The following is a 25,189-nucleotide window of genomic DNA, read 5'->3' as shown; positions in this document are numbered from 1 at the left end:
ATAGTTGGAACTGCCGGCCCAGCAGAAACAGAGAACCTCTTTAGAGGGAAAATAACTGAAATTCTTGTTAGAGAAAAAACATTTATTCCTAAAAAATTCCGTCTTTGAGACAGAAACAGAGAACCAAACGGCAGCTGTTTCCTGATCATTCCACTCTCATCCCTCTCTAGACAAATCTCATTTTCACTAACTTCTTGTTTCGCATAAATGATCAAGAAAGTTGGAAATTCAAGTTGTTTTAGATAGTTCATATGTTGGCTGTTTGCAACAAAACAAAAACAGTTTATGATCCAAACCAGAATTCGGAAATTGAGGATTTCAGCAGTTTAATCCTCTGTTTATTTCGTTGATTGAATAATATATGGAACCGGAGAAACACGAGCCGCCGAGGCTTTATCAAGTTTGGAGAGGAAGCAATGTAAGCCCCCTTTCTGTTTTTGGCTGTTTGTATTTATTGTGTTTGATAATTTGTCCAAAAGATAATTTCTTGTTTTTGAATGCAACTCTGTTTTTTGGTTCTATCATATTTCATGTCATTGATGATTGGAGACTGTTTCAGTTGCACTAATCATACTAACCAAATTGATCATCTTAGATGTTGAGTTTTAAATATGATCAACTTTCCATACTTGCAAGTTGCAAGAATGAATTTGGAGATCACTTTTCTTTTTTAACATCATGTATAGTTAGAGCATTATGAGTGCATAATAGGAAGAATTGACAGTTATTGTTGGTTGAATCATACAGAGGTTCTTCTTTGGAGGGAGATTGGTTTTTGGTCCAGATGTATCTTCTTTGTTTTTGTCGGCTTTCTTGATCGCTGCCCCTGCGCTTGCATTTTGTATAAAGGTCGTATTTATCATCAGAAATCGCGTTAAAGAAGACAAATCTGTCATTTCATGGTATCCTGTGCTTATAGTAGCTCTTGCACTCACCATTTTGGTAAGCTACCAATCCAAACTGCCTCGGGTTTCTTGTTAGAATCGAGCTTTTTGTTAGTCTCACTAATTGATGTTTTTGCAGGATGTAGCCTTCCTTGTCCTAACATCTTGCAGAGACCCTGGGATTGTGCCAAGGAACACGAAGCCTCCCGAATGTGATGATTCATTCGAGATGAACACCCCTTCAATGGAGTGGGTGAATGGCCGAACACCTCATCTCAAACTTCCCCGGACAAAGGATGTCGTTGTCAATGGACACGCAGTGAAGGTGAAGTTCTGTGACACATGCTTGCTTTACCGCCCCCCTCGCGCATCACATTGCTCCATCTGCAATAACTGTGTCCAGAGATTCGACCACCACTGCCCGTGGGTTGGGCAATGCATCGGTTTAGTGAGTATCAGTACACATTCTTGACCACATTCCATCACTTCACCATACACTTCCACTTCTCCTCATCCATACATACTCGTGTTTATGAAACAGCGCAACTATAGGTACTTCTACATGTTCGTATCAACATCAACCGCCCTATGCTTGTTTGTGTTTGTGGTGTCATTGATCAACATTATCCGAGCAGATGACCATCTATTGAAAGCCATGTCGCGTGATGTTCTATCAGTGTTTCTGATACTCTACTGCTTCGTCGCTGTCTGGTTCGTTGGTGGCCTTACAGCTTTCCACTTCTACCTCATCAGCACAAACCAGGTGACGAATCCAAAATATAATTCAAGTAGCTAATTTTTCTTTAAGTAGATTTTGCTTAACACCTTCGTGTTTTCGTGCAGACGACGTATGAGAACTTCAGGTATCGCTACGACAAGAAGGAGAATCCATACAACAGAGGGATGATCAAGAATTTCCAAGAAGTCTTCTTCTCCAGAATCCCATCCTCAATGCTTGATTTTCGAGCATTTGTTGAAGACGATGAGCTGATGATGACTGTAGCACCCACAGACGACGATCCTGCTGAAGACATCACGAGCTCAAAGGAGAAAATCGACATTGAAATGGGAAACAATTTCGGAGAGGAAAAGAGCATTACACTTCCTGAGATTCTGCTAAGCATAGACTATGGCGGCATTCATGATAACCTTAAGCACAAGGTGATTGAGAGAGAAGCAGCTTCCGATTCAGACAACTTCGTCGTTCCTGTTGAACAACAAGTTGAAGAAACCACAGCTGCCCCTGCGATTGATGCTGAGGAGAAACACGATGACAAGAAATCTCAACAGAACACAGCATCGGACTGATCATAAAAACGCGATTCTAAGTGTTATGCTCTGTACATACCAGTTCCGAGTCTACGCTTAGCTACAGATATGTACCATTTCTTTGTGCTAATCTTATCTTGTACTATTACTAAATTGGAGGCTTATTCAGAGGCGTTCTTTATTTCAAATTGGCAGTTTTTAGTTTGAAAATCGAGCTTTTTTTTTGCGTTTCCGGGTATCACATTTGCAGCAACAAGTTCATGATCATAGGATGAGAGTGTTGAGAAATGAGAATAATGCAATGCAAGATCTTAGATGTAACAGAATCTCTAACAATTTATCGCAAAATCACTTGTTTCATTTGATAATAGTTGGTCTAAAGCTCCATATTCTACTTTCTAGTAATGAGTTTCTAAGGCATCTCTGTCTAGTTTCTACCAAGGTCTGAGTTTTGATCTGTCTTACTTCACATCTCAATGAAATGTTTGTACTATATTAATTGTTTAAATTACTAAACAAAAAAATATAAATGTGTCATGAAATTAAGATATTTCTGAAAATGGTGAGATTTGTATCATTTTCGTGTTATGCTTGTTAATTCATGTTTTTCTCAAGGACATATTTCGAATTGAGATGATTTTATAAGCTTTCGTGAATGCCAATTGCATTTTATTCAAGTTTCCTTGCATATAATTTTTAGTATTTCACCAGGTGATCGAAGCCTAATTAACAATATTATTTTGAATATATTTCAAATTATAGTACTGTATATATACTACGTACATAAATAAGTTTAAAATATAAAAATGTTATTTATCAAAACGACGTCGTTTGGTAGTCGATACACGGACATCCTTCCACTTGTTCTCTATATCAGTCAGCCCTATTCTGAGTTTAGTCCAAATCAGAGAGGTAATTCTAGGGTAAAATCTCGCATTTTTCGGCCACAAGGTCATACAATTCAATTCAACTCGAATTCTTTTCTATCAATTCTCATATTCGATTCTGTGTTGTACAGATCTACGAAGCGAAAGCGCCGCAGATTTGGATTCGGGTTTTTAATTTTGTGGTACGTTTTTACTTTCCGATCTGTTTATGTTGAAATGGGTTATGGATGCCGATTTGTCTACTCATGTGCCGTTTTAGCTGATTGGAAATTTGGCTATACGATGGGAATGGGATGGTGTCCAACTAAAGCTGCGTTCACTTTCTAATAATGACCTATTTTTTTGGATGTCTAGGTTGCCTTTTGGTTTGTTGTTTATGGTTTGCTTAATTTTATACACTAGTATTTTCCTTTTTTTATCGATTGTGTTGTTTTACTCCTGGTCTGTGGTTGTTCAACGGTGGCACTCTATCTGTGGTTCTCGAGTTGTTTCACGGGATTTTATAATTATGTTTCTCCAATTGGATTTTGCGAAATTTCTCCTCCAATTGTGCTGCTAGGGAATGCTGAGAAATATTTGTGCTGGTGAGTATGTTAGAATAGTAGTAGGGGTTGTAGTTATACTTTTTAAATGTTCTTTGCAAAAAGAAAAGATAATCTTTCTTACTGAAAATCAAAGAACTGTGAAACGAGGATAGGGTGTACTCCTATGTAACATTAATTTTGTAAGTAGAAATTGCATATATGAAGTTCTTGGTCAGTGCAATTATTACCTACACTCTTCCAGTCTTTGGCTGTATGTTGAATACGAATGAGGACGCGAATATGTAGATAACCAAATACAATCTTTTTAATACGGATTTTGTTTCAACTTGTTTACTTGGCCCAAATCAACTTTACTATGCAATATGTAGGAATGATTTTTTTTTTCTCAAAGAAATATACAATCTTTAAGAAACTGTGATCTGTGAGAGCTACTTTAATCACCTGTGATAGACTAATATAATCTCAAAATGGAGCTGGAGTATATTATACTACATAGTGGAAATTGTGTATTTCTAATGTTCAGCAATATCATTTGTATTTCAATATGTAGAATATGCCTGCAACTTTCCGAGTGTCAAATGTCAATTTGATTGTCATTTTCCATCAAGAACATTCCACCTTGATTAAATAAGATATCTATATTTAATTTGCTTGATGAGGTAGTATTGCATAACTTTCCTCAAGTTGGCAACTTGTTGGCTAGGCAGCTTTAGACCCTTGTTCCCCCACGGTCGAACAATTCATCAGTTGTTTGTATTCACTTTTTTTCCAGAATACCGTTTATACTTACTTACCCATGCTTGCAGCCTTATCATTCTCAAAAATGCTTGGCAATGACTAAACTGAATCGGGTTTTAAATGCAGGATTCAAGCATCCAAGTAAGAACTTAAAATGGCTGGTCATAGAGTTGCCCATGCCACTTTGAAGGGACCAAGCGTTGTGAAGGAGATACTCATCGCCACTGCACTTGGCATTGCTGCAGGCAGTGTGTGGAAGATGCACCACTGGAACGAGCAGCGGAAGGTTAGGGCTTTCTACGACATGCTAGACAAAGGTGAAATCACCGTGGTTGTTCCAGAAGAATAGATATTCTCTGAAACAAAATATTGAGTGGTTATGCCCACCTATTGTTTCTCATACTAGAGGGCTTGCCTGGTCCGAATTCAATCAAATAAAGACCCACTTGGTTTATGTGGATCATCACAGGATTACTTTCTTGATTTTGGTTTATGTTGTTATCAACTCTTGTTTGTCGTTTCCCTGTTTTATAGATTGGCATAAGGTGTCACAACTTAACATTTGGAGTTATATTTCATCAGCTCTTTGACCTAGTGAAATCCCATTATAATTTTTAATTCGTTTTCTTATTTTTTTCTGTATGTTCGACTTAGCCCGGAATGGATTGCTAATAATTTTTTAAAGGTTTTTTAAGCAACTAGCAAGCAAGTTTGCAGGTTTGAAACAGCTGTATCATCGGATATTGGCAGCACATCGTATCACTGTCACATGTAATTTTGTATTATTTGAAGATCGATGTGTTCAAGATGTTGTCTTGTTTCCTGCTTACGATGTTTCATTGTAGATGCTCATATTATATCCTGATTTAAAATGTATTGGTGGGACATAGCTATTAAAATTAGGAACTTAGGTCATATTTTAATGTTCTTCATAAATTAAAAAGTGGATAGTGAAATCATGAAGTTGGATGTTGTAGGCAATTTCTCCCATTTTGGAATTTTGGCAACAAAATTGGAACTGATGATAAATTGTATTCCTCTCGTCTTAAAAAAAAATAGACTAGTTTTTCTATTTTGAGCCGTTTCCCAAAACTTAAAAAGTTTAAAAATAAGGAAAGTTTTGAACAAACACACTACTAGTCTCTTATTTTATAATTCCACGTTAAATCTACGCATACTGCCATATTCTCCAGTTCTAGCGACCATTGTCATCAAAGTCGATGTATGAATTGATGCATATGAAGAGTATATCATGATTCATCAGGTGATAGGTTTGTTAAAGATAAGGATTAGGAAAAGTCAATGGCTATATGTCCTGTCCAATAGTCTACCAGCATTTATCTAGACCACAAGAATGCAAATAGCACCCATCCTAGTATTTAGATAGAGGTTTTTGTGATTTACACGTTCGAGGTTTAATTTGGAAAAACAACATAGTACAATGGAAGATTCTTGGAAATATCTTATTACTTACTTTACAAAATTTTATGGACTAGAATAATCCTAATTATTGGAGGGCATTTGGCGTATTCGTTTGGAAAATTTACAGAAGTGGAAAAGCAAATTCTAAATTTCAAAGATCTCCCATAATTCTTTATTCAAAAATGGTATTCCTCCATAAAATACAAATAGAAAAATGAACTCAATATTTCACTAACTTTTCCAACATATTATTATTTACGTTTCTTAAAATTTGTACTAACACCAAATATGGCTCATATTGTGAAAGGGTATTTTACAAGCCTCAAACTAGACGAATTATTTATTAAATCACAAGAAAAGTCGTATAAAATATTTTAGGTAAGACGATTTTGAGTTATATACTCTACTTAAATTCCGTCCGCTCCTCAGTTTCCATGCCCATTCCACAACAGAAATTAATCGTCAACACTGAATTGCTATCTCCTCTAAATAATTGTAGAAGTACCAATAATATGAGCATTAAAATACAATTTATGAATTTATATGGTGATATAGATTAGTGTCACGGGATTACATTATATGCAAACATAGACAAAATAATGATTGTTTGATCAAAATTAAGACGACCAAAATTTTATCTTATGCCACTTTATTTATCAATTTAGATTTTAGAACATTAGAGAGTAGATTAATTATCGATGTAATTAGTAGTATAAAGATTAAATTTGAAAAAACTGGAAAAAAAGAACTGAAGTAGTACTAGATATTGTTTCTCAAAAACTTTTCCTTTTCCGCTAGATCATTTCATAATAGAAACATATTCTTATCTCCTCAATATTTAAGATAATTAGGTTTTACTATATTAATAAGACAGAGATGAATAAGAATTCATGTATAATAGAAACCTAGGATTTATAATAGTAAAAACGCGCAAAATTGTAAAACCACGATACGGTAATTAGGATTTCTAAACACCCACCACATAATTATAATACGCGCAAAATTGTAAAACACGATAATTCCAATGCACAAATCTTTTCACATATTCGTAAAAATGCGATAATTAGAATTTGTAATTATAGTAAAAACGCGCAAAATCCTGCAGACAATAATTATAGTAAAAGCGCGCAAAATCGTAAACCACAACACGGTAAATAGAATTTATAAATACCTAGGCTCAAAGTTATAAAGCCTCAGTTGAAAGTTCCCCAACTACCTGTTTCTGCTGTGTCTTCGGTAAGTCTCCTCTCATAGCTGTTCTCTGCGTTATTTTTCCGTATCTCAGACGTGAATTAAAGGAGTGAGGAATTGGATTTGTCGAACAAATTGTCCAATCTTCTTGAATTTGAATCGTGCGCGTGATATTTCTTCTAGGGTTTTGTTGTTATGCATGTCTGTGTGTGTTTGGTATGCAAAGAAGGAAATTATTTCCAAAAGTAGTATACAAATTGAAGATAAATTCTGGTTGTTCTTCGAAATTGCTGAAATTATTTCCACTGAAATTCTTATCGTAAAAAATCTGTAAATCGAAGATGATTTTTCATTTTATATGTTATTATTCCTATAATATTTAAATGAAAGAAGAAATTTGTGCAAGTAAAAAGTTGATGATTACCATCATATTCAGTGCAGTTCTTCTTGAAAGCAGATCTGGTGTATATGAAGGACTCGTTTAATTTGATTTTCAACTTTAGGCATACAACTTGTTATGTAACTATATGTTTGTGTGTTTGGATTTGGAATTGGCGTGACTTTGAATTCTTCTTTACACTGTTCCAGATCAGTTGTCTATTGAAAAATGGGTCAAATGCTTGGTTGTATTCAAGTAGATCAGTCTACTGTTGCTGTGAAGGAGCAATTTGGCAAGTTTGAAGAGGTGCTAGAGCCTGGCTGCCATTGCCTGCCATGGTGTTTTGGCTACCAAGTGGCTGGTACCCTGTCATTACGTTTACAGCAGCTCGATGTCCGTTGTGAAACAAAAACTAAGGTTCGTTGCCATTCATTTGCTGCTTGAAACTTTTGATTTCGTTGGAAGTAGCTTCAGCAAAATATCTCATGACTAACCATCATAAATGAAAAGAATCACTTTGCAAATCATGAATTCTCATTTGCGTTTGTAGTTATAGCTTGACCATTCTCTCAATAATATGAGTTTCTTGTTGTCCAGGATAACGTGTTCGTTAATGTGGTTGCTTCGATCCAGTACCGCGCTTTGGCTGACAAAGCATCTGATGCATATTATAAGCTATCTAACACAAAAGAGCAGATCCAAGCATACGTGTTTGATGGTATGTTTATGAATGCATGGTCACTAGTTTCTTGCGTGGCAGAACACATTATAATAAGGCATACTTGTTGACTCGCTTATGGTTGGTGTTGTTCACTGTTTTTCCTGATCAAGCACGCCCATTTGTAGAGATCTATGTGACTGGAGAAGAAGTTTCTTATCTAGATACTGTGTTTTTTGGAGTTCTATTACTATTTTCCCCTTGAGTACATTGATATAACCCGTCTAGTTCAAAAACGAAAATAATTTTATTGTGGTTTTGTCTGAATTTTGTGACAGTCATCAGGGCAAGTGTACCAAAACTGGATCTGGATTCCACTTTTGAGCAGAAGGATGATATAGCTAGAGCTGTAGAAAGCGAACTTGAAAAGGTAGCTTATGCTCTTGACAGATGACACCTGCATGCGTGTGATGCTGGTCGTGTTTGTCACTTATACTGAGTGAATTTTGATTATCTCTTGTATTTGCAGGCTATGTCTGCTTATGGATTTGAGATAGTGCAGACTCTGATTGTTGACATTGAGCCAGATGCTCAAGTCAAGAGGGCCATGAACGAGATAAATGCTGGTGAATTTCCAACATATGAACTCAGATCTATAATGAATTGTAACCAACCATGCATGCTCTTGGATCTATGAAATAGGATTAAAAGTTTGCTTGTCATTATGTTACAATAGGTATTTCATTAGGAGAGTTGCTTGTCATTATGATAGTGGCCTTTGAAATTAAAAGTTTGGCGAATCGGTTGAGATTTCTGATAGCCGGAAGAGTTGTGCGTGCTTTAAGTGCTACATATTGAATCGCAGGATATTAGTTTGCAATGGTCTGAAAGTGATGTTGGATTTTCTTAACTGTGTCAAAGATTGTGATTTTTAAATTACAATTAAATCCTTATTAGAAAGATAGCAAGCATGTTTCTCGGGCTCTTGGGGGCTGATTTTATCGTGTTATTATGTGATTTCTTCTTTTGGATGATTTTATCTTGTTTATCTGATAGTCTGACACTGTTGCAACAGCTGCTCGACTCAGGGTTGCTGCGACTGAGAAAGCCGAAGCTGAGAAAATCTTGCAGATCAAAAGAGCTGAAGGAGAGGCCGAGTCCAAGTACCTATCGGGGCTGGGTATAGCTCGTCAGCGGCAGGCCATCGTAGATGGACTGAGGGAGAGTGTGCTTGCCTTCTCGGAGAATGTGCCTGGGACGACCTCTAAGGATGTCATGGACATGGTCCTCGTCACTCAGTACTTCGACACAATGAAGGAAATTGGTGCTTCATCCAAGTCCTCTGCTGTCTTCATCCCTCACGGACCTGGGGCTGTCAAGGATATCGCTACACAGATACGCAATGGCCTCCTTCAGGGCGAGAGTGCTATGTCTTCTTAGACGGGCTCGTCTCGATGCCCCGTTGTCCGTGTCCTGGGCTTGTGTAATTACGTTGGTGTGCGTATATTTTCATGTTTTTAGACGATAATATTTAGCATTTGAAGATTTGTTTTCTCATCTAATATGTAAGTATATGCTACTTTGGGTGCTGCTTTTGCTATTGTGAGACGAAAACTTACTATTCAAGTGTGCATAAGGGGTTAGAAACTTCGAGTTATATTCTTTTTTCGAGATCATTTTTTTTTTGTTTCCAATTATTCAAACTCACTATAATTACTCGATAGGTTAAAATATTTAATTGCCTTAAAGTTAATTTTAATTATTTATAGTTTGTGATGATATGCGACTTATTAATAGTTCGAGTTACATGGTATTTTCGTAAGAACATTTTGATAATTTAGTGTTCTGTTTTTAAGACAACTTCTGAAATGAATTATCTTCTATCTAGATATATAGAGAGAGTGAGTCTATGCAAGTCGAAACTTAATAGCCCATTGAATTTATAGTTTAACATTTTATTGAAACATGCATGTGTTTTATTTTATTTTCACAAATCTAAAATTATGTTTTTTAATGTCATGATCAACCATATTTTTCATTCAATAGCTTAGAATTTATTACATATTAATTTTAGTAGCAGTAGTTTTTCTTTATACGATTAGTATTTAACCATATTTGAGTGAAGTGGGTATTGTGCAATTCTCCAAATTAAATATTCTATACTGTATTATATATAATGAGTGATTTTTCTCATTATGCATTAGAGATGAGCTAGCTCGGAATTCAAATGTTTAGAATTTGATTTGAATATATTAACCCAATAAATATGTACTCGATTAATTTATTAACAGAAGCCAACTGAAATAAGAGGAGAGATGAGAGGCAGAAGTGGACAAAAACTTTAGTGCAGGGGCTCTTCCGTAATTATGATCTTTAATTTTTTCTAAATCGTCTTCGGCAACACTGTCTTGCCAACAAAGAAATCTCTCCATATTTGATTTAAAAAGAGAATTAAAAGCAGAAGGGAGTGAAAATACCACAGCAGTAGAGAGAGAGGCAGAAGAGAGGGAAAAAATGAGCAGTATTGGCACAGGATACGATCTATCGGTGACCACATTCTCACCGGACGGCCGCGTTTTCCAGATCGAATATGCCGCCAAAGCCGTCGACAATAGCGGCACCGTCGTTGCCATCAAATGCAAAGACGGAATCGTCATGGTAAATCAAAATTTCAACTAACCATTTTCGATTGCTAGGGTTTTTGCTGGGTTTCTCATTTCTCGGATGTTGTTCAAGGGAGTGGAGAAGCTGATTGCTTCCAAGATGCTGCTTCCAGGCTCCAATCGAAGAATCCACTCCGTTCATCGCCACTCCGGCATGGTACCCTATTTTTGCTTATTCTCTCACTCTCTATGTATATGTGTATATCTATAAATGACTGATAGCAGAAATTTGAAAAAGGGGCATTTTTGCTTGAAGTGTTTATATTATGTTTTGATTTAGATTCTGATAACTAGCATTAATTTCCTCATGATGTATGATGTATCGTCTTCTTCATCATGTGGTGTTGATCTATTATGTGTTAAAGCTTTAATTCATGCGGAAGCTAATGAAAATAAAAAGGAATTTGACTGGTTTTAAAATTTATCTAGAGTTTTCTTTAGGTAGTTATTCAAAATTTGTTAGGGAGCTGTTTTAGGCTTCTGGCCTTCATTTTTATTATCTTGTGCTAAATGCTAATGCTTTAAATGTTTGTCAGGCTGTTGCCGGATTAGCTGCAGATGGCAGGCAGATTGTTACACGAGCAAAGTCTGAAGCAACTAATTATGAAAAGTTTGTTTCTAGACACTTGTCTTGTTTTCAAGTCTTCCAACATTCTTTCTAAGCATACTCCTACTTGGAAACAATTCTGATGAGAACTGAGACTCATATTTACGAACTTTATATTAGTAGTATATAAGATCTAGATTAAGTTGTTACTCTTATCCTTTTCTCCTGAATAAAGGCAAAGTACCTTTAGTCTCTGTTGATGCTGCTGAGGCAGGTGATACTGAAATTTAAATTTAAATAATAATAATAATATCTGGGTACACCCTTTTTTACCGCATGAAGATGTTGTCTAGAGGATGAGCACAGAGTTTAAGGTTTGGAATAGGACTCAACTGGGATACCAAATGATAAAATTTGGTCAGTGAAATCAGCTAATTTTCCTCAACCGGGGAGAGGGAATACAACATTCTTTAGGCTGGATAGCCAGATGATGCATAGTATGAACTGAAACTGCAGTTTATGAAAAAATAAATGAGAAACAGTGTACAAAAATCAGGGTGGACATTTTTAACTTGTAGTGTACATGGCATATCACCAAAAAAATCTTGTACCTAGAAAAATCACCAAAAATTGTTGCCTGCACCTGCATTTTATCCACTCAATGTTTTTTTTTTCTTTTTTGAGGCATGAATGTTCAGGTAGAAGCTTAGTTTCATATTGTTTTGGCCTTTTGGTTACCTTTCTATGACTAAACTTTGCAATTGCTTACATGAGAATTAGTATGCTTTTGTATATTGCTTGGTATATATCCTTACATATTGTATCTTTCATTTCCAGGGTTTATGGTGAAGCAATTCCTGTTAAAGAACTCGCAGAACGAGTGGCTAGTTATGTGCATTTGTGCACACTCTATTGGTGGCTCAGGTTGATACTGCATCTGTTGTATTTATCAACTTGATTCTCTTGAGCTGATTTCTCAATTTAAATTTTTTTTTTTTTAACCTTTTCAGGCCTTTTGGTTGTGGAGTGATTGTGGGAGGTTATGATAGGGATGGACCACAGTTGTACATGATCGAACCTTCTGGCATATCCTACGTGCGTTTTCTTTCCTCGTTACTTGCAAATGATGTTCATAACATCTAATTTCTTTCTAGTCTGTATTTTAGATTATATGTTGTGTTCTGGCACTTGATATACTTGTACTTAAATAAATTAACGCTTGCCACATTTATGTGTCTATCTGTGATCTATTTATTTAATTACTGCTGCAGAGATACTTCGGTGCAGCCATCGGAAAGGGAAGACAGGCTGCTAAAACGTAAGTTTTTCTGTTTCTGGTTTTAGATTCACCAATTTTTGTGAACTATGGGTATATGACATCTGAAAGGAAGGAAATAAAACCTACAACGAGCCTCTCATCTCTGTAATTTAATCTTCCTCTTTGTACCTTTTCTTGTTATGTTGTGTTAGTGTTGCTAGGGCACTACTGATTTGGCTCCTAAGGCCATTCAGCCTTCTTGGTTGATGTTATTGATTTCATACCATTTTCTGTTGTTGTGAACAGCCTTTTTAGCTTTTGCTGAACCGTGTTCATCTTTGTTATGCATTTTCTTTCTATTTACTGGTAATCTCTATCTGCTGATGCTGAACCATTTGTTATATTGACAGAGAAATCGAAAAATTAAAGCTCTCAGAGATGACATGCCGACAAGGTGTCATTGAGGTGGCCAAGATGTGAGTCATTTTCTAAATGATGTGCATATGCTTTTAGATATATACTACAAGTTATGTGTATGTGTTGGTTATTTCATCTTTCATTGTCCTGTGTTTCCATGAGCAGCATCTATGGGGTGCACGACGAGGCCAAGGACAAGGCCTTTGAACTGGAAATGAGCTGGGTCTGTGATGAGTCGAACCGCCAGCATCAAAAGGTAACTAGTGGATTTAGTATGTTAGGTATCCTTAACTAATTTCAAACTGCTCTGGCCTTCTAGGCGTTCCTTTTGCTGCACTCTCTACTTAATGTTTATATTTCGTAAACCGACCAGGTTCCGGAAAATCTACTTGAGGAAGCCAAGGCAGCAGCTAAAGCCGCCCTTGAAGAAATGGATGCAGATTAAGATTAAGCTGTTGGCTTTTGCTGGGATCCTTATCCAGCCTTTTCTCATTTGTTTTTCTGCTTCCCATCGCTTACATTGGTTTTGTTTTATAAACATGAAAAATATGAAGACGACGACAATATTGCATTATTGCTAGGTTGTATTAAACCTTATGACCATTTAGTAGACTTCATTTATGGTGATACGAAACATTCATTTGCACTTCCATTTTTCTAATTTTCACGTGAATTTAGTGATGCACACTTATGGTTGAAATGGATGGCTAGTGCTATTGTTGTTGGATGATACGCTAACCAACTAGGTAGAGATCAAGATCGTTTTAAGGATTTTTTTTATTATGAATCAAATGTTGTATTTTTGTACAATACCAATATGAATATAGCGTCAAAAAAAAACAATCATGTCATTAGCAAAAAGAAGTGGAAACACTATTCTTGAAACTAATACACAACAATTGGCTAATCGCGTTCCAATAGAATAAGATGGGAAGCTCATTTCTTTACAATAATTAATGACACAATAACACAAGATATAAAATCTGTATAGCACAAGCAGATGAAACTGCAATTGTAAACAAGAATCAGAAATGAAACTTTCTTTTGGATCTCATCAAGGATCACCTGTTCTTGTCTCAGGTTCTAAAAGCTTCTTGGCCTCTCTGTCAGCTTCTGTTGGTTTGCTGTACACAGGAAGAACTCCACCAAATCAAGAGGTAGAAAGAACCTTGTCATAAGAACGTGTTTTCACCCAGATAAACGACCCCGAATATTATAACGAGGGGCATGGTCCATCTTCAGAGAACAACATGATCACACAAAAGCCGCTTTGGAACGGGGAACTGAAACAGAAATGGGCGAAAGGGGATATAACTCTCGACTAAGAAAATGGCTAGATCTTAGCTCGATGTTTCGACTTCCTTTCCACCATCTTCTTCGTTAATCTGTTTCTTCAACCTTCTCAACCAGATTTCATAGTCAACAGGGTACGGTGTACCACATAGACTGTCAACGTAATCTGCAAATGCTTTCAGGACAGCGGAGATGTCTCCAAGCTTCTGCTGAATCAGTCTCCTCGACCAAGATGTTTCCCTCCATTGGAGTGCTCCTTCAACTGAATCCAGAACGGGTAAATCTCCGCCAGAGCAGAAGTAGAGCATATATACTAGGCTTTCTGCATCAGAAGCAGAGCACAACTTCCCTTCTTGAAGAGCAGAAGTAGAAGAGAAATGAAGGTTTAGTGCCGGACGATCCCTTTCTTCCAAAATGGCATGCCCCCAACCGATAAGGACGAAATAAGGCTGCCTGAGACCAGGATTCACATAGATTATGTTTTCTGGCCTGATATCCCCATGCCGAATCCCAGACAAAGCAGAAGTAGAGAGTGCAGACAAACAATCATGGCAGCACTTAATAGCCTCGTCTGTACCGAACTGCCCAGCTCTAACCATGTCGGATACAGTCCTACCAACTGGACCGGTTACTAGGACAGGAGTTCCACACCATGGCTGCTCGCAATTGCCACCTGAACTTGTTTTCCGACATTGGCCAGGATGAATTACCCGTCCGGATGCAACCACTTCCGGAAGATATTTACTGGACAATCCTTTTTGTTTCATAATACCAAGTACTTTAGTTTGCCTCTGTACTTGATACCATAGCTTCATATCCTCCCAGGCTGGTTCCAACTGTGAAGGATGCGAACCAACATACAGAAGGTGAGCCTTACCTGGATCTTGAACAGGAGATGCAATGTAATATAGAATCTCCCCATCATTCAGAACTTCATCTATCTGATAACTGTTCTGCCAGTTTGAATCCTCCACCATCAATACAGATCCTACTTCGAGCTTCAGTCTCTTTGCGGAATCCACTTTAACAGATTCTTCTTGTACCTCTACTATCTCGGGTGAAGCATTGCGATGTTGGAAGCGAAACAAACCATTACCATTCACCCTTGTATCCTCCAACTGCCTCTCGATCCTCCTGGCTTGAAGACGGGAACTGTGGTCGGCAGCTAAATCTTCAATACTGTTTTTAGGCATTCCGGCATACTGTGCTATAGATTGAAATGTAGCATAGAGTACCTGTAAAGCCCCAATATCACCCCAGTTAGCATTTCCAAGCTTGTTCCAGATCCTATCAACTGGTGAGATTGCAATTTTCGAATGGTTTTTTATCCATGCGGCAGCAGATTCGTAGACATTATTCAGATCACAGTCCAGCTTGCTCAAATCACCTTCAACTTTAAGGACGCCACCACAATGAGAGTCAACTAAAAGTACGAACACAGAATTCAAACTCAGAGGGATGTTTGATCTGCTGATGCTTCTGGCAAGCAACACGCGAAGAGCAAGGAATAAAGCTTCACAAATAGTAGAGACTGGAGGATTAGAGTTCTCTGCTGAAGCATGATTTCCAATATCAGGTCTCAGCAGTGCCAACTCAATGACATCATCCCACTTCCCTTGTGGATGTCTTGGGTTCCTTAGCATTATAGCCGATGCACAAAGGCCACCAACTCTACCTTTTGCAATGGCCTGCTCAGCTTGGTAAAATCTCAAGTTTCCTTCATATAGAGAGGAAACGTAGAAAGGCATCATACCATCATCCGGGCCCCAGAAAGATTCCCACATGCCATTCACACTTGCATGCAGAAAATCCTCAAGAGCAAGATAAGCTGTTGCCTCCACATCACTGGATGTTGAAGCATAAATAGCACTAGGCATCCGTATTAGCTGTTGAAAGGGAACACCTTCTAGGGCATAATCGAACTTCTGAAGATCTATTAACTCGAAAGGAAGATCAAAGGCAGCAGACCTCGCATTATCTTCAACTATATCCTCAAGCCAATCCTCAAGGTTTTCCTTCAGGACTTCACTGTCCACAAATCTACGAAGAAACTCCTTCCTATCCAGAGCCCTACCACCTGAGGAGATACTGGACTTTTTGGTTGCTGAATCTACTGATTCCTGATCTGGTGATATACCTGATAGGAATAATATCATTCACATAACACGCATTAGGACATTACCAATCAATCAACTTATATCTGTAATAAGTACCCCGAGATTACAAAAATCAAGTGCAAGAAACTATAATTTGCAAGGTCTCAGCTTTGTCTCTTCAGCTGCTTGCAAATTGCAAATAACTCAGCTACATAAGAATAAAGGGACAGGCAGCAATATGACTTAATACTAATACCAGTACAATTTGGAGTATTTGATATACACAAGAAAAACTATGACACGTTTAGAGCTCACCCAAGATATAAACTAATAAATTATGGAAGCACACATCAAATTCAACATAAAAATTGCCAGTAATTTATTCAGACGACAGCACCCCCAATAAACACGCAAATATAATTTGAAGAAAATCCTAAATTTACTAAAATAAGACACCCTCAGCACCTGAAACTGCATAATCTCAAATGACGGCATATATCATAAATGAAAAACTTTAATTAATCCAAAATTGGATCACCCCAGTCACGAGACTACTTAAATTCTGGAGAGACTCTGAGCAAATGATCACCCAAACGGCAGAATTAAGCCACAATTCGGCAAACTGAAACGCATCCGAAGTGAAAAATGGGAAAGTGCAACAGAAAAACAGAATTAGGGCTCTGACAGAAGGGAATCAAAATTCATGGTTACCTGCCATAGAGAGTCGAGAAAGCGATGAAAAAAATGGAGCTAAATTTGGTTGTAGATCGTTGACATCAGTAAGCAGCAGTCGTATACGAGTTTGACCCACTTTCTCTCTCTATGGACGGAAGGTACATTTAGCTTCTCTCTCTAGAAACAATGTTTGTGAGAGTGCTAAAAGAAGCCTCGGATTTACAGAAGCGTGTAATATTTTATCACTTCCTATTTTGTCCCCACTCCTTTAACTATACCAATTTTAATATTCAGAAAATAAAACGAAAAATTAATACTTTAATTCAATAAAGAAATTCTCTCTGTTTAAATATGAGTTTTTCTCATTAATTAATTTGCCATTCCTTTTGAACTCACACTACACTATTGTATTACAAAACACATTTGATTTAATTTAGGAAAAAGTCCCCCTGATTGAAGTACCTAGTCACACAAATGATGGACATTATTTTATCATCATATATTCAAGAATACATAATTGAATATAAATAAAGCAAGATTTTCGAACAATATGTATTTCACGCATTAACCATAAACATAATGGATCGCAAACTTACCTTTATGATCCATAGCGGAAGCGATTGGGGAAGAAAGATAGAACTTCCTCGGACACGCATAGAACTTCCTCGGACTTTCTTTGGCGTAGTAGCGCAGCTGCAAACTCCAAGGATTTGTTTCTCTCTCTTTTCCTCTTTTATGTGTTCTCTATAATGTATGTGATTTGATGGGATCACCACACTTGTATTTATAGGCAGAGAGAGGACAAACCCTAATTCTAGAACCTTAAAGCCCTTTCCATCAAAGTGGCTATTTAATTAGGACGTTTCTTTTTGACCAAGTAATACCAAAATCATATTAAATAATTGAACATAATAATTTGATTTGATTTTGTTAGCCAATAATATATCAAACCATAATTATATATATGCGTCATTTTCTTCCCTTAATAATCAGAGGAATAAAATACTATTCCTTTCTCTTAATGATTATAATCAAACGCATACATATACTTATAATTATGTTAATATATTCTTCATTTTCCTTATTAGTAGAGGAACATATATTTAGTCAAACTTAATGACTAATTAGGAAACGTCTTACATAAATCAATATATACAATTGACAGTTAATTAATTAGGGAAAAATGTGTCTAATACCAATTAATGTATTATATTAAAAATCCAATTCTATTTAGTATTCTATCACATGTCACATATGTGAGACATAAAACTTACAACAAAATCCCAAATTCTGCGGTGATTCAACTTGGTTGGAACTTTCTTTAATTAAGATCAAACAAGTCTAATGAAAGAATTATGAAGGTTTATCGAAAATACGGATACTTGTTAAAATCAACACACTCAACAATACATAATGCTAGTAGTACTTAAATTATAGTAGTAGTTCATTTTTTCAAAATAAATAGGTATTTCAGTAATATATTTGTGGTTGATTTATCCGATTGTTGGTGTGCAACACAAGATCAAGTCTAAAACCTTCTGAACAACCTCTTCATCTGCATAAAAAAGGTTGATACATAAATCTAACACCCTATATATATACACCTAAACCAACATAGAAGAAACTAGACATGATGACCTACTAATAAACATGAGACCACATCAATCTAGTAACCTTAGAACGCTGCAGCCAGCTCCTCAGAGGCCAGTTTTAGCCTCCAACATGGAAACATAAAGGTTAGACGTTTCCATACCCAAGACCCATTATGTTAACTTATTCCATAAATGTCTTAGGCGGTAACGCCTTAGTCAATGGATCAACAACCATAAGTTGTGTGCTTATATATTATATAGATATTCTTTGTTCCCAAACTCCATCTTTCACGACAAGAAACTTTAATTCCATGTGTTTAGCTCCTTGAATACTTGTCATACTTACAGAAAGATACGATTGCACTATCACCAAAATATAATTTCAACGGCTTGGATATTGAGGAGACAATACCAAGGCCTGAAATAAAATTTTGCAATCATTAATGCTTCAAAGCAAACCATAAATTTAGCTTTAATGGAAATCCAATAATTTCTAGTTGATCAGATTTCCGTAATGTGAGCATAAAATCTTTTGTTCTCTTTAAGTATCTCATTATTATCTTTGCAGTTCTCCAATGTTCAACACGGGTTACTTTGGTAACGGCCTAGCATTCCAACTGCAAAGTTGATGTCTGGTCTAGTACAGACTTAAGCATACATCAAACTTCCCACAATAAATGCATAAGGAATATTTTTCATCTTACGTTCTAATTCAGTTTTTGGACATTGATTCAAACTGAATTTGTCACCTTTATGAATTGGAACAACACTTGGAGAACATGCACTCATGCCGTATCTCTCTAAAAGATTCGATCTATATAGCTTTTATTAGACAATCCAAGAGTCCACGTGATTGATCACAAGATATTTCTATCCTATGACATAGGATGTCTCACACATATCTTTTATGTTGAAATTTTTAGAGAGATAATTTTAGTGTCATGTAGTAATTCAATGTCACTATTAGCAAGCAATATATCATCAACATACAAAACCAAAAATATGAACTTGTTCCCACTAACCTTGAGGTATATACACCGATCAACAATGTTTTCTTTAAAACCAAAAGCAGTAATAGTGTCATGAAATTTAAAATACCATTGTCGAGAAGCTTGTTTCAGTCCATAAATTGATGTCTTAAGTTTGCAGACTAAAAATTTCATTCCATTTCTTAATGAAGTCTTCAGGTTGTTTCATGTAGACTTCTTCTTACAAATCGCCATTTAGAAAAGCAGTTTTTCACATCCATTTGATGTAGTTCCAAGTCGAAATGGGCTAAAAGTGCCAAAATGATTCTAAGTGAGTCCTTTGATACTTGAGAAAGTCTCTTTATAATTAATGCTATCTTTTCTGAGTATAACCTTTGGCAACAAGTCTGACTTTAAATCGTTAGATTAAACCATTTATGTCGAATTTGGTCTTGAAGACCCAATTACACCCAATACACTTTTGTTTATCGGGTAATTCGACAAGGTCCCAGACTTTAATCCATAGATTTTAACTCTTCTATCATGCACCAATCCATTTATTAGAATTATTACACTTAATGGCTAGTGAATATGAAACTGGATCATTACATATTCCTATATTACATTCGGATTCTTGGAGATATTAGCCACAGTCATCAGAAATACCCAACCTTCATTTTTGTAGAAAAGCCTTAATGGCACTTCTGTAGATGTTTTTTTTTCACACCCATGTTCAATGACTTTGGCATCATCATTAAGTGGTTGGTCATTCAAATATTGTTAGGCTGTTCAACAATATTTGGCACACTTAATTCTTGAGGAAATGAGGGAAGAAGGTTATACCTTTATTTCATTAATGACCGCATTATGAGTGTTAAAACTCCCACTGATCTCACCATTCTCAAAGAATCATATATTCCAGTTTCCATAATTCTCATGCTATCATTAGGACAATAAAACCTATACCCTTTTGGATTTTTCTGGTAACCCATAAAATAACCAATAATTGTCTAAAATCCATTTTTTCTTTTCTTGCGAAGAGTATACTCTAGTTTCCGCTGAACAGCCCCAAACATGAAGGTGCTGCAAACTGGGTTTTCTACCTGTCCAAAGTTCATAATAGAGTCTTTGGTACAACCTTACTAGAAACCCGGTTTAATACATAAATAGCGGTTCTAAGAGCATAAATTCACAACGTTATGGGTAAGGTAGAATTATCATACTTCTAACCATTTCCATGAGAGTTCGGTTTCGTCTCTCAGCAACATCATTCTGCTGAGACGGACTTGGCATAGCATAAATGCCATGCTTTTCTAAATATTTGGTAAAAGGTCCATGTAATTGACTTATTTTAGTGGTACGACCATAAAATTCACCACATCTATCAGATCGAATAATTTTCACCTTTTTATTTAATTGCCTTTCAACCTCAGTCATAAAATGTTCAACTGTGCCTGAGATTTTTCTTGCAATAAATAAATCCATAACGCGAAAAAATCGTCAATAAAGGTGAAAAAATATTTTTCTCCACCAAAAGTCGAGACATCAAAAGGTCCGCAAATATCTGTATGTATAATTTTAAGGAGCTCATTGCTTCTTGTGGCATTTTTAGTAGTGTTTGGTTTGTTTACATTTAATACAATCCACACAAACGGTAATGCTTGTAAAGTCTAAATTCGAATGAATATTATCCTTTATAAGCCTCTTAATTCTTTCACTAGAAACATGATCCAGTTCTTTTATGCCATAAGAATGATAAATTCGAATGAATATTATCCTTTGGATGCTCCTTCGATTGCAATGTGAGCATGAGATGCACCCATTCCGTACTTCTTCATCTTACGCTCCTCCTAGACCAATACGTTACCCAATTCTTTAAGAGTCCACTAATCTTTTATAATGAATCAATTTGGAATGGTCCATATTGAGGAAGTAAGGAAGTTAGAATGAATTGGACAAGGAAATCCTCATCCACCTATAATCCTAATTTTAGCTTAGAAGAGATGTTATTTATGTCCATCACATCATCGTACATAGTCCGAGAACCATTATATTGCATGCTCATGAGATCCTTCATAAGTTTTCCTGCAATAGACTTTATATGCAGTTGTGAAGCGATCCTCAACATTCTGCAAACATTCTTTTGCAATGTCAGTCGTTGAGAGACTTTATCTGCAACGAACATTCTAATGAAATGTAAACTTAGTCCTGTTAGATTTTTCCCAAGCATTATGGGCAATCAACCAACTACTTTTATCAAAGATAATTGGATTATCATTCAACAGTGTTAGGTTCCAAGTCCATTATTCCAAGAGTGAACTTAAGTTTCTCTTTCCATTCAAAGAAGTTAGTTCCATTAAGTTGGGGAACGTTTGAGGTAAACATACTAGTAGCAAAAAATATATGTTTTTTACATTATAGGAGCAATTAAGAAATGAATGCTCACATATAAAAGCTTTGAATAATAACACGAACATTAATTTGAAAACTCATATCATGAGGCAATTATGAAAACTCCTTTGGATAGTCTTCATACAATAATAAAAATCATGCTTTTAATATCCATATCTCAGTTCAATAATTGAGTAATAATAAATTGGCGTTACCTTTGGGTAATCGACACCAATTTAAATTATTGACTCCATTAGTGTTTATTATGTCGCAAAGACTATTTCCTTTGGGGAATCTAGACCTTATAACAAACAAACTATTTAGATAATGAATAGCCACAACAAGCATGATGATTAATTGCATACATAGATTTTTCATATTAACTTGATTATAAACTCTTCTCATTTTACCTTACTTTGGTGATTGTAAAATAAACATAATATAATCAAGAATGTATATCGATTAATTGCTTAAGCAGATTTTCACTTAATTTGATTATAAACTATTATTTTACCTCACTTTGGTGATCGTAAAATAAACATAATATAATCAGGAACATATAGAGATTAATTGCTTAACCAAATTTTAATATGAGTTTGATTATAGACTCTCCTTATTTTGCCTCACTTTGGTGATTGCAAAATAAACATAATATAATCAAAATACATGTTAAAACGAGAATTGAATTATGTAATCATTCATTCCACCGTCTCGGTAGATTCATAATCATAAAACATTTAATTGAAATCTCAATTCATCAATGCATATATTCAAACTCAATTTACATAAAGTATATACATAATCAAAATACCCAAATCAATTCCATATATATAAATAGAATCAATTTGGAAACAATATATCAAACATGGAAATCATTAATTCTCGGTAGAGAGCGTACAAATATGAATTGACAATTCATGAATTAAAAATATTCATAATCAAAACTATGGAAACAAGATTTCAGTTTATGGAAATATAACATACCCAAAATCAAATCTCAATACATCGCAGTTAAAATAAACGATCTGCATAATGTTATATATGCATAAAAAGAATTGCACACAATTGAAATCTTAATCATGGTAAATAAGAGCACATAAACAATTAATTCATCTAAACCAAACTTCGAATTAATTCAATTCACTAATCATTCCACATGAATTAAAAAAAAGAACACACAATTATGGGTTACATGACAGATTCTTTCGAATTTGAGATAGGAAGAAAATCAATTAATTTTATAACAATTTTCAACTGTACGTATACACTCTGTTTACATATATATATTTTCACGTATATAAGAATAGATTAAAACTTTATCTCAAAGGCATTGCAGAATCACGTAATATCAAATTAAAATTTGAAAATTATGGTTTCAATAATACGAAAATACATGAGTTCTCAACCATGCTCTGATACCACATGATGGACATTATTTTATCATCATATATTCAAGAATACATAATTGAATATAAATAAAGCAAGATCTTCGAACAACATGTATTTCACGGAAACTTACCTTTATGATCCATAGCGGAAGCGATTGGGGAAGAAAGATAGAACTTCCTCGGACACGGATAGAACTTCCTCGGACTTTCTTTGGCGTAGTAGCGCAGCTGCAAACTCCAAGTATTTGTTTCTCTCTCTTTCCCTCGTTTATGTGTTCTCTGTAATGTGTGTGATTTGATGGGATCACCACACTTATATTTATAGGCAGAGAGAGGACAAACCCTAATTCTAGAACCTTAACGCCCTTTCCATCAAAGTGACTATTTAATTAGGACGTTTCTTTTTTACCAAGTAATACCAAAATCATATTAAATAATTGAACATAATAATTTGATTTGATTTTGTTAGCCAATAATATATCAAACCATAATTATATATATGCGTCCTTTTCTTCCCTTAATAATCAGAGGAATAAAATACTATTCCTTTCTCTTAATGATTATAATCAAACGCATACATATACTTATAATTATGTTAATATATTCTTCATTTTCCTTATTAGTAGAGGAACATATATTTAGTCAAACTTAATGACTAATTAGGAAACGTCTTACATAAATCAATATATACAATTGACAGTTAATTAATTAGGGAAAAATGTGTCTAATACCAATTAATGTATTATATTAAATATCCAATTTTATTTAGGATTATATCACATGTTACATATGTGAGACATAAAACTTACAACAAAATCCCAAATTCTGCGGTGATTCAACTTAGTTGGAACTTTCTTTAATTAAGATCAAACAAGTCTAATGAAACAATTATGAAGGTTTATCGAAAATACGGATACTTGTTAAAATCAACACACTCAACAATACATAATGCTAGTAGTACTTAAATTATAGTAGTAGTTCATTTTTTCAAAATAAATAGGTATTTCAGTAATATATTTGTGGTTGATTTATCCGATTGCTGGTGTGCATCACAAGATCAAGTCTAAAACCTTCTGAACAACCTCTTTATCTGCATAAAAAAGGTTGATACATAAATCTAACACCCTATATATATACACCTAAACCAACATAGAAGAAACTAGACATGATGACCTACTAATAAACATGAGACCACATCAATCTAGTAACCTTAGAACGCTGCAGCCAGCTCCTCAGAGGCCAGTTTTAGCCTCCAACAAAATCAACTTATCTAACCTTGGTCACATCTTTGTAAGCTTGCCTCGCATATATTTCGACCCGGATATGTATACAAAAACAGACTTATACAACAATTTCCCCTGCATTATCAACACACATATTGCCTTATAAGATCCACACATACTATAAGATTTCAAATGACAATAATTTTTTTCTCATTTTCCTATGGTCATTTACGATTAGTAGTAGTATTGAAGCACAAGTAGAAGTGCTGATAATGAAGCTCCCCGTGGAAAACAGTGTAACGAGCTTTGAGATTTTGCTGATGATTTTAAGGAAAGAAGACCGGTTTCACTACCAAAAAGCAAAGTTTTTCACCTCAGACAAGCCTAAAAAGCCATGAAAATGGACCATTTGTTGTTACGTACGTAGTTGCATAAGCAGTCTATACATGCTTCCAAGTTTGTCCAGACGAAAAACGCAGTTTTTCTAAAAATTCCTGATGGGGTATCTTGATTCTTGCACCATGTACAACTTTTGGAGGCCAGATCAAATTATTATACATACATTGTTGAATTAAAACCACTCAAAATAAGGTGGTGGGAATATGCAGCACAAAATTCGAATACTGATTTTTGGTAATTGGTAAGATAAAACATGTGCAGTTTGATCATATACTACTATTAGTATTTGTTTATTCAATTTCCAAG

At 35.4% G+C, this 25,189-nt stretch overlaps 5 protein-coding genes across 7 annotated transcripts; 4 read left to right on the top strand and 1 right to left on the bottom strand.

The window, feature by feature from the left end:
* The first annotated feature begins 89 nt into the window (after positions 1-89).
* On the top strand, positions 90-2,363 carry LOC125190405 (probable protein S-acyltransferase 4). The gene is made up of 5 exons (XM_048087713.1): positions 90-418; positions 748-942; positions 1,024-1,332; positions 1,426-1,647; positions 1,728-2,363. Exons 1-5 carry the CDS (start codon positions 362-364, stop codon positions 2,190-2,192), a joined length of 1,248 nt encoding a protein of 415 aa, XP_047943670.1. The 5' UTR covers positions 90-361; the 3' UTR covers positions 2,193-2,363.
* Positions 2,364-3,003: 640 nt separating this feature from the next.
* On the top strand, positions 3,004-4,941 carry LOC125191048 (probable cytochrome c oxidase subunit 5C-1). Of its 3 annotated transcripts, none has more exons than XM_048088509.1 (3): positions 3,004-3,065; positions 3,172-3,222; positions 4,450-4,941. In XM_048088509.1, exon 3 carries the CDS (start codon positions 4,478-4,480, stop codon positions 4,670-4,672), a length of 195 nt encoding a protein of 64 aa, XP_047944466.1. In that variant the 5' UTR covers positions 3,004-3,065; positions 3,172-3,222; positions 4,450-4,477; the 3' UTR covers positions 4,673-4,941. The 3 variants fall into 3 exon arrangements, with proteins under 3 accessions (XP_047944466.1, XP_047944464.1, XP_047944465.1); XM_048088507.1 differs by having other exon boundaries at positions 3,004-3,076; XM_048088508.1 differs by having other exon boundaries at positions 3,065-3,104.
* Positions 4,942-6,831: 1,890 nt separating this feature from the next.
* On the top strand, positions 6,832-9,630 carry LOC125189220 (hypersensitive-induced response protein 2). Its single transcript, XM_048086505.1, has 6 exons — positions 6,832-6,981; positions 7,525-7,732; positions 7,913-8,033; positions 8,312-8,403; positions 8,503-8,599; positions 9,049-9,630. Exons 2-6 carry the CDS (start codon positions 7,544-7,546, stop codon positions 9,411-9,413), a joined length of 864 nt encoding a protein of 287 aa, XP_047942462.1. The 5' UTR covers positions 6,832-6,981; positions 7,525-7,543; the 3' UTR covers positions 9,414-9,630.
* A 768-nt stretch (positions 9,631-10,398) lies between these two features.
* Positions 10,399-13,504, top strand: LOC125187609 (proteasome subunit alpha type-3). Its single transcript, XM_048084233.1, has 9 exons — positions 10,399-10,631; positions 10,710-10,793; positions 11,173-11,246; positions 12,021-12,107; positions 12,194-12,278; positions 12,455-12,501; positions 12,852-12,917; positions 13,024-13,114; positions 13,232-13,504. The coding sequence occupies exons 1-9, from the start codon at positions 10,488-10,490 to the stop codon at positions 13,301-13,303; spliced, it is 750 nt and encodes a 249-aa protein (XP_047940190.1). The 5' UTR covers positions 10,399-10,487; the 3' UTR covers positions 13,304-13,504.
* A 178-nt stretch (positions 13,505-13,682) lies between these two features.
* LOC125187608 lies at positions 13,683-17,126 on the bottom strand. Its single transcript, XM_048084232.1, has 2 exons — positions 16,959-17,126; positions 13,683-16,288 (listed from the first exon to the last, which is right to left on the bottom strand). Exons 1-2 carry the CDS (start codon positions 16,963-16,965, stop codon positions 14,199-14,201), a joined length of 2,097 nt encoding a protein of 698 aa, XP_047940189.1. The 5' UTR covers positions 16,966-17,126; the 3' UTR covers positions 13,683-14,198.
* Between the last annotated feature and the right edge of the window lie 8,063 nt (positions 17,127-25,189).

The sequence above is a fragment of the Salvia hispanica genome, chromosome 5, assembly GCF_023119035.1.
Source record: "Salvia hispanica cultivar TCC Black 2014 chromosome 5, UniMelb_Shisp_WGS_1.0, whole genome shotgun sequence".
Taxonomy (NCBI): domain Eukaryota; kingdom Viridiplantae; phylum Streptophyta; class Magnoliopsida; order Lamiales; family Lamiaceae; genus Salvia; species Salvia hispanica.
The sequence above is the reverse complement of the archived record's forward strand: the minus strand, read 5'-3'. Positions and strand labels throughout refer to the sequence as shown.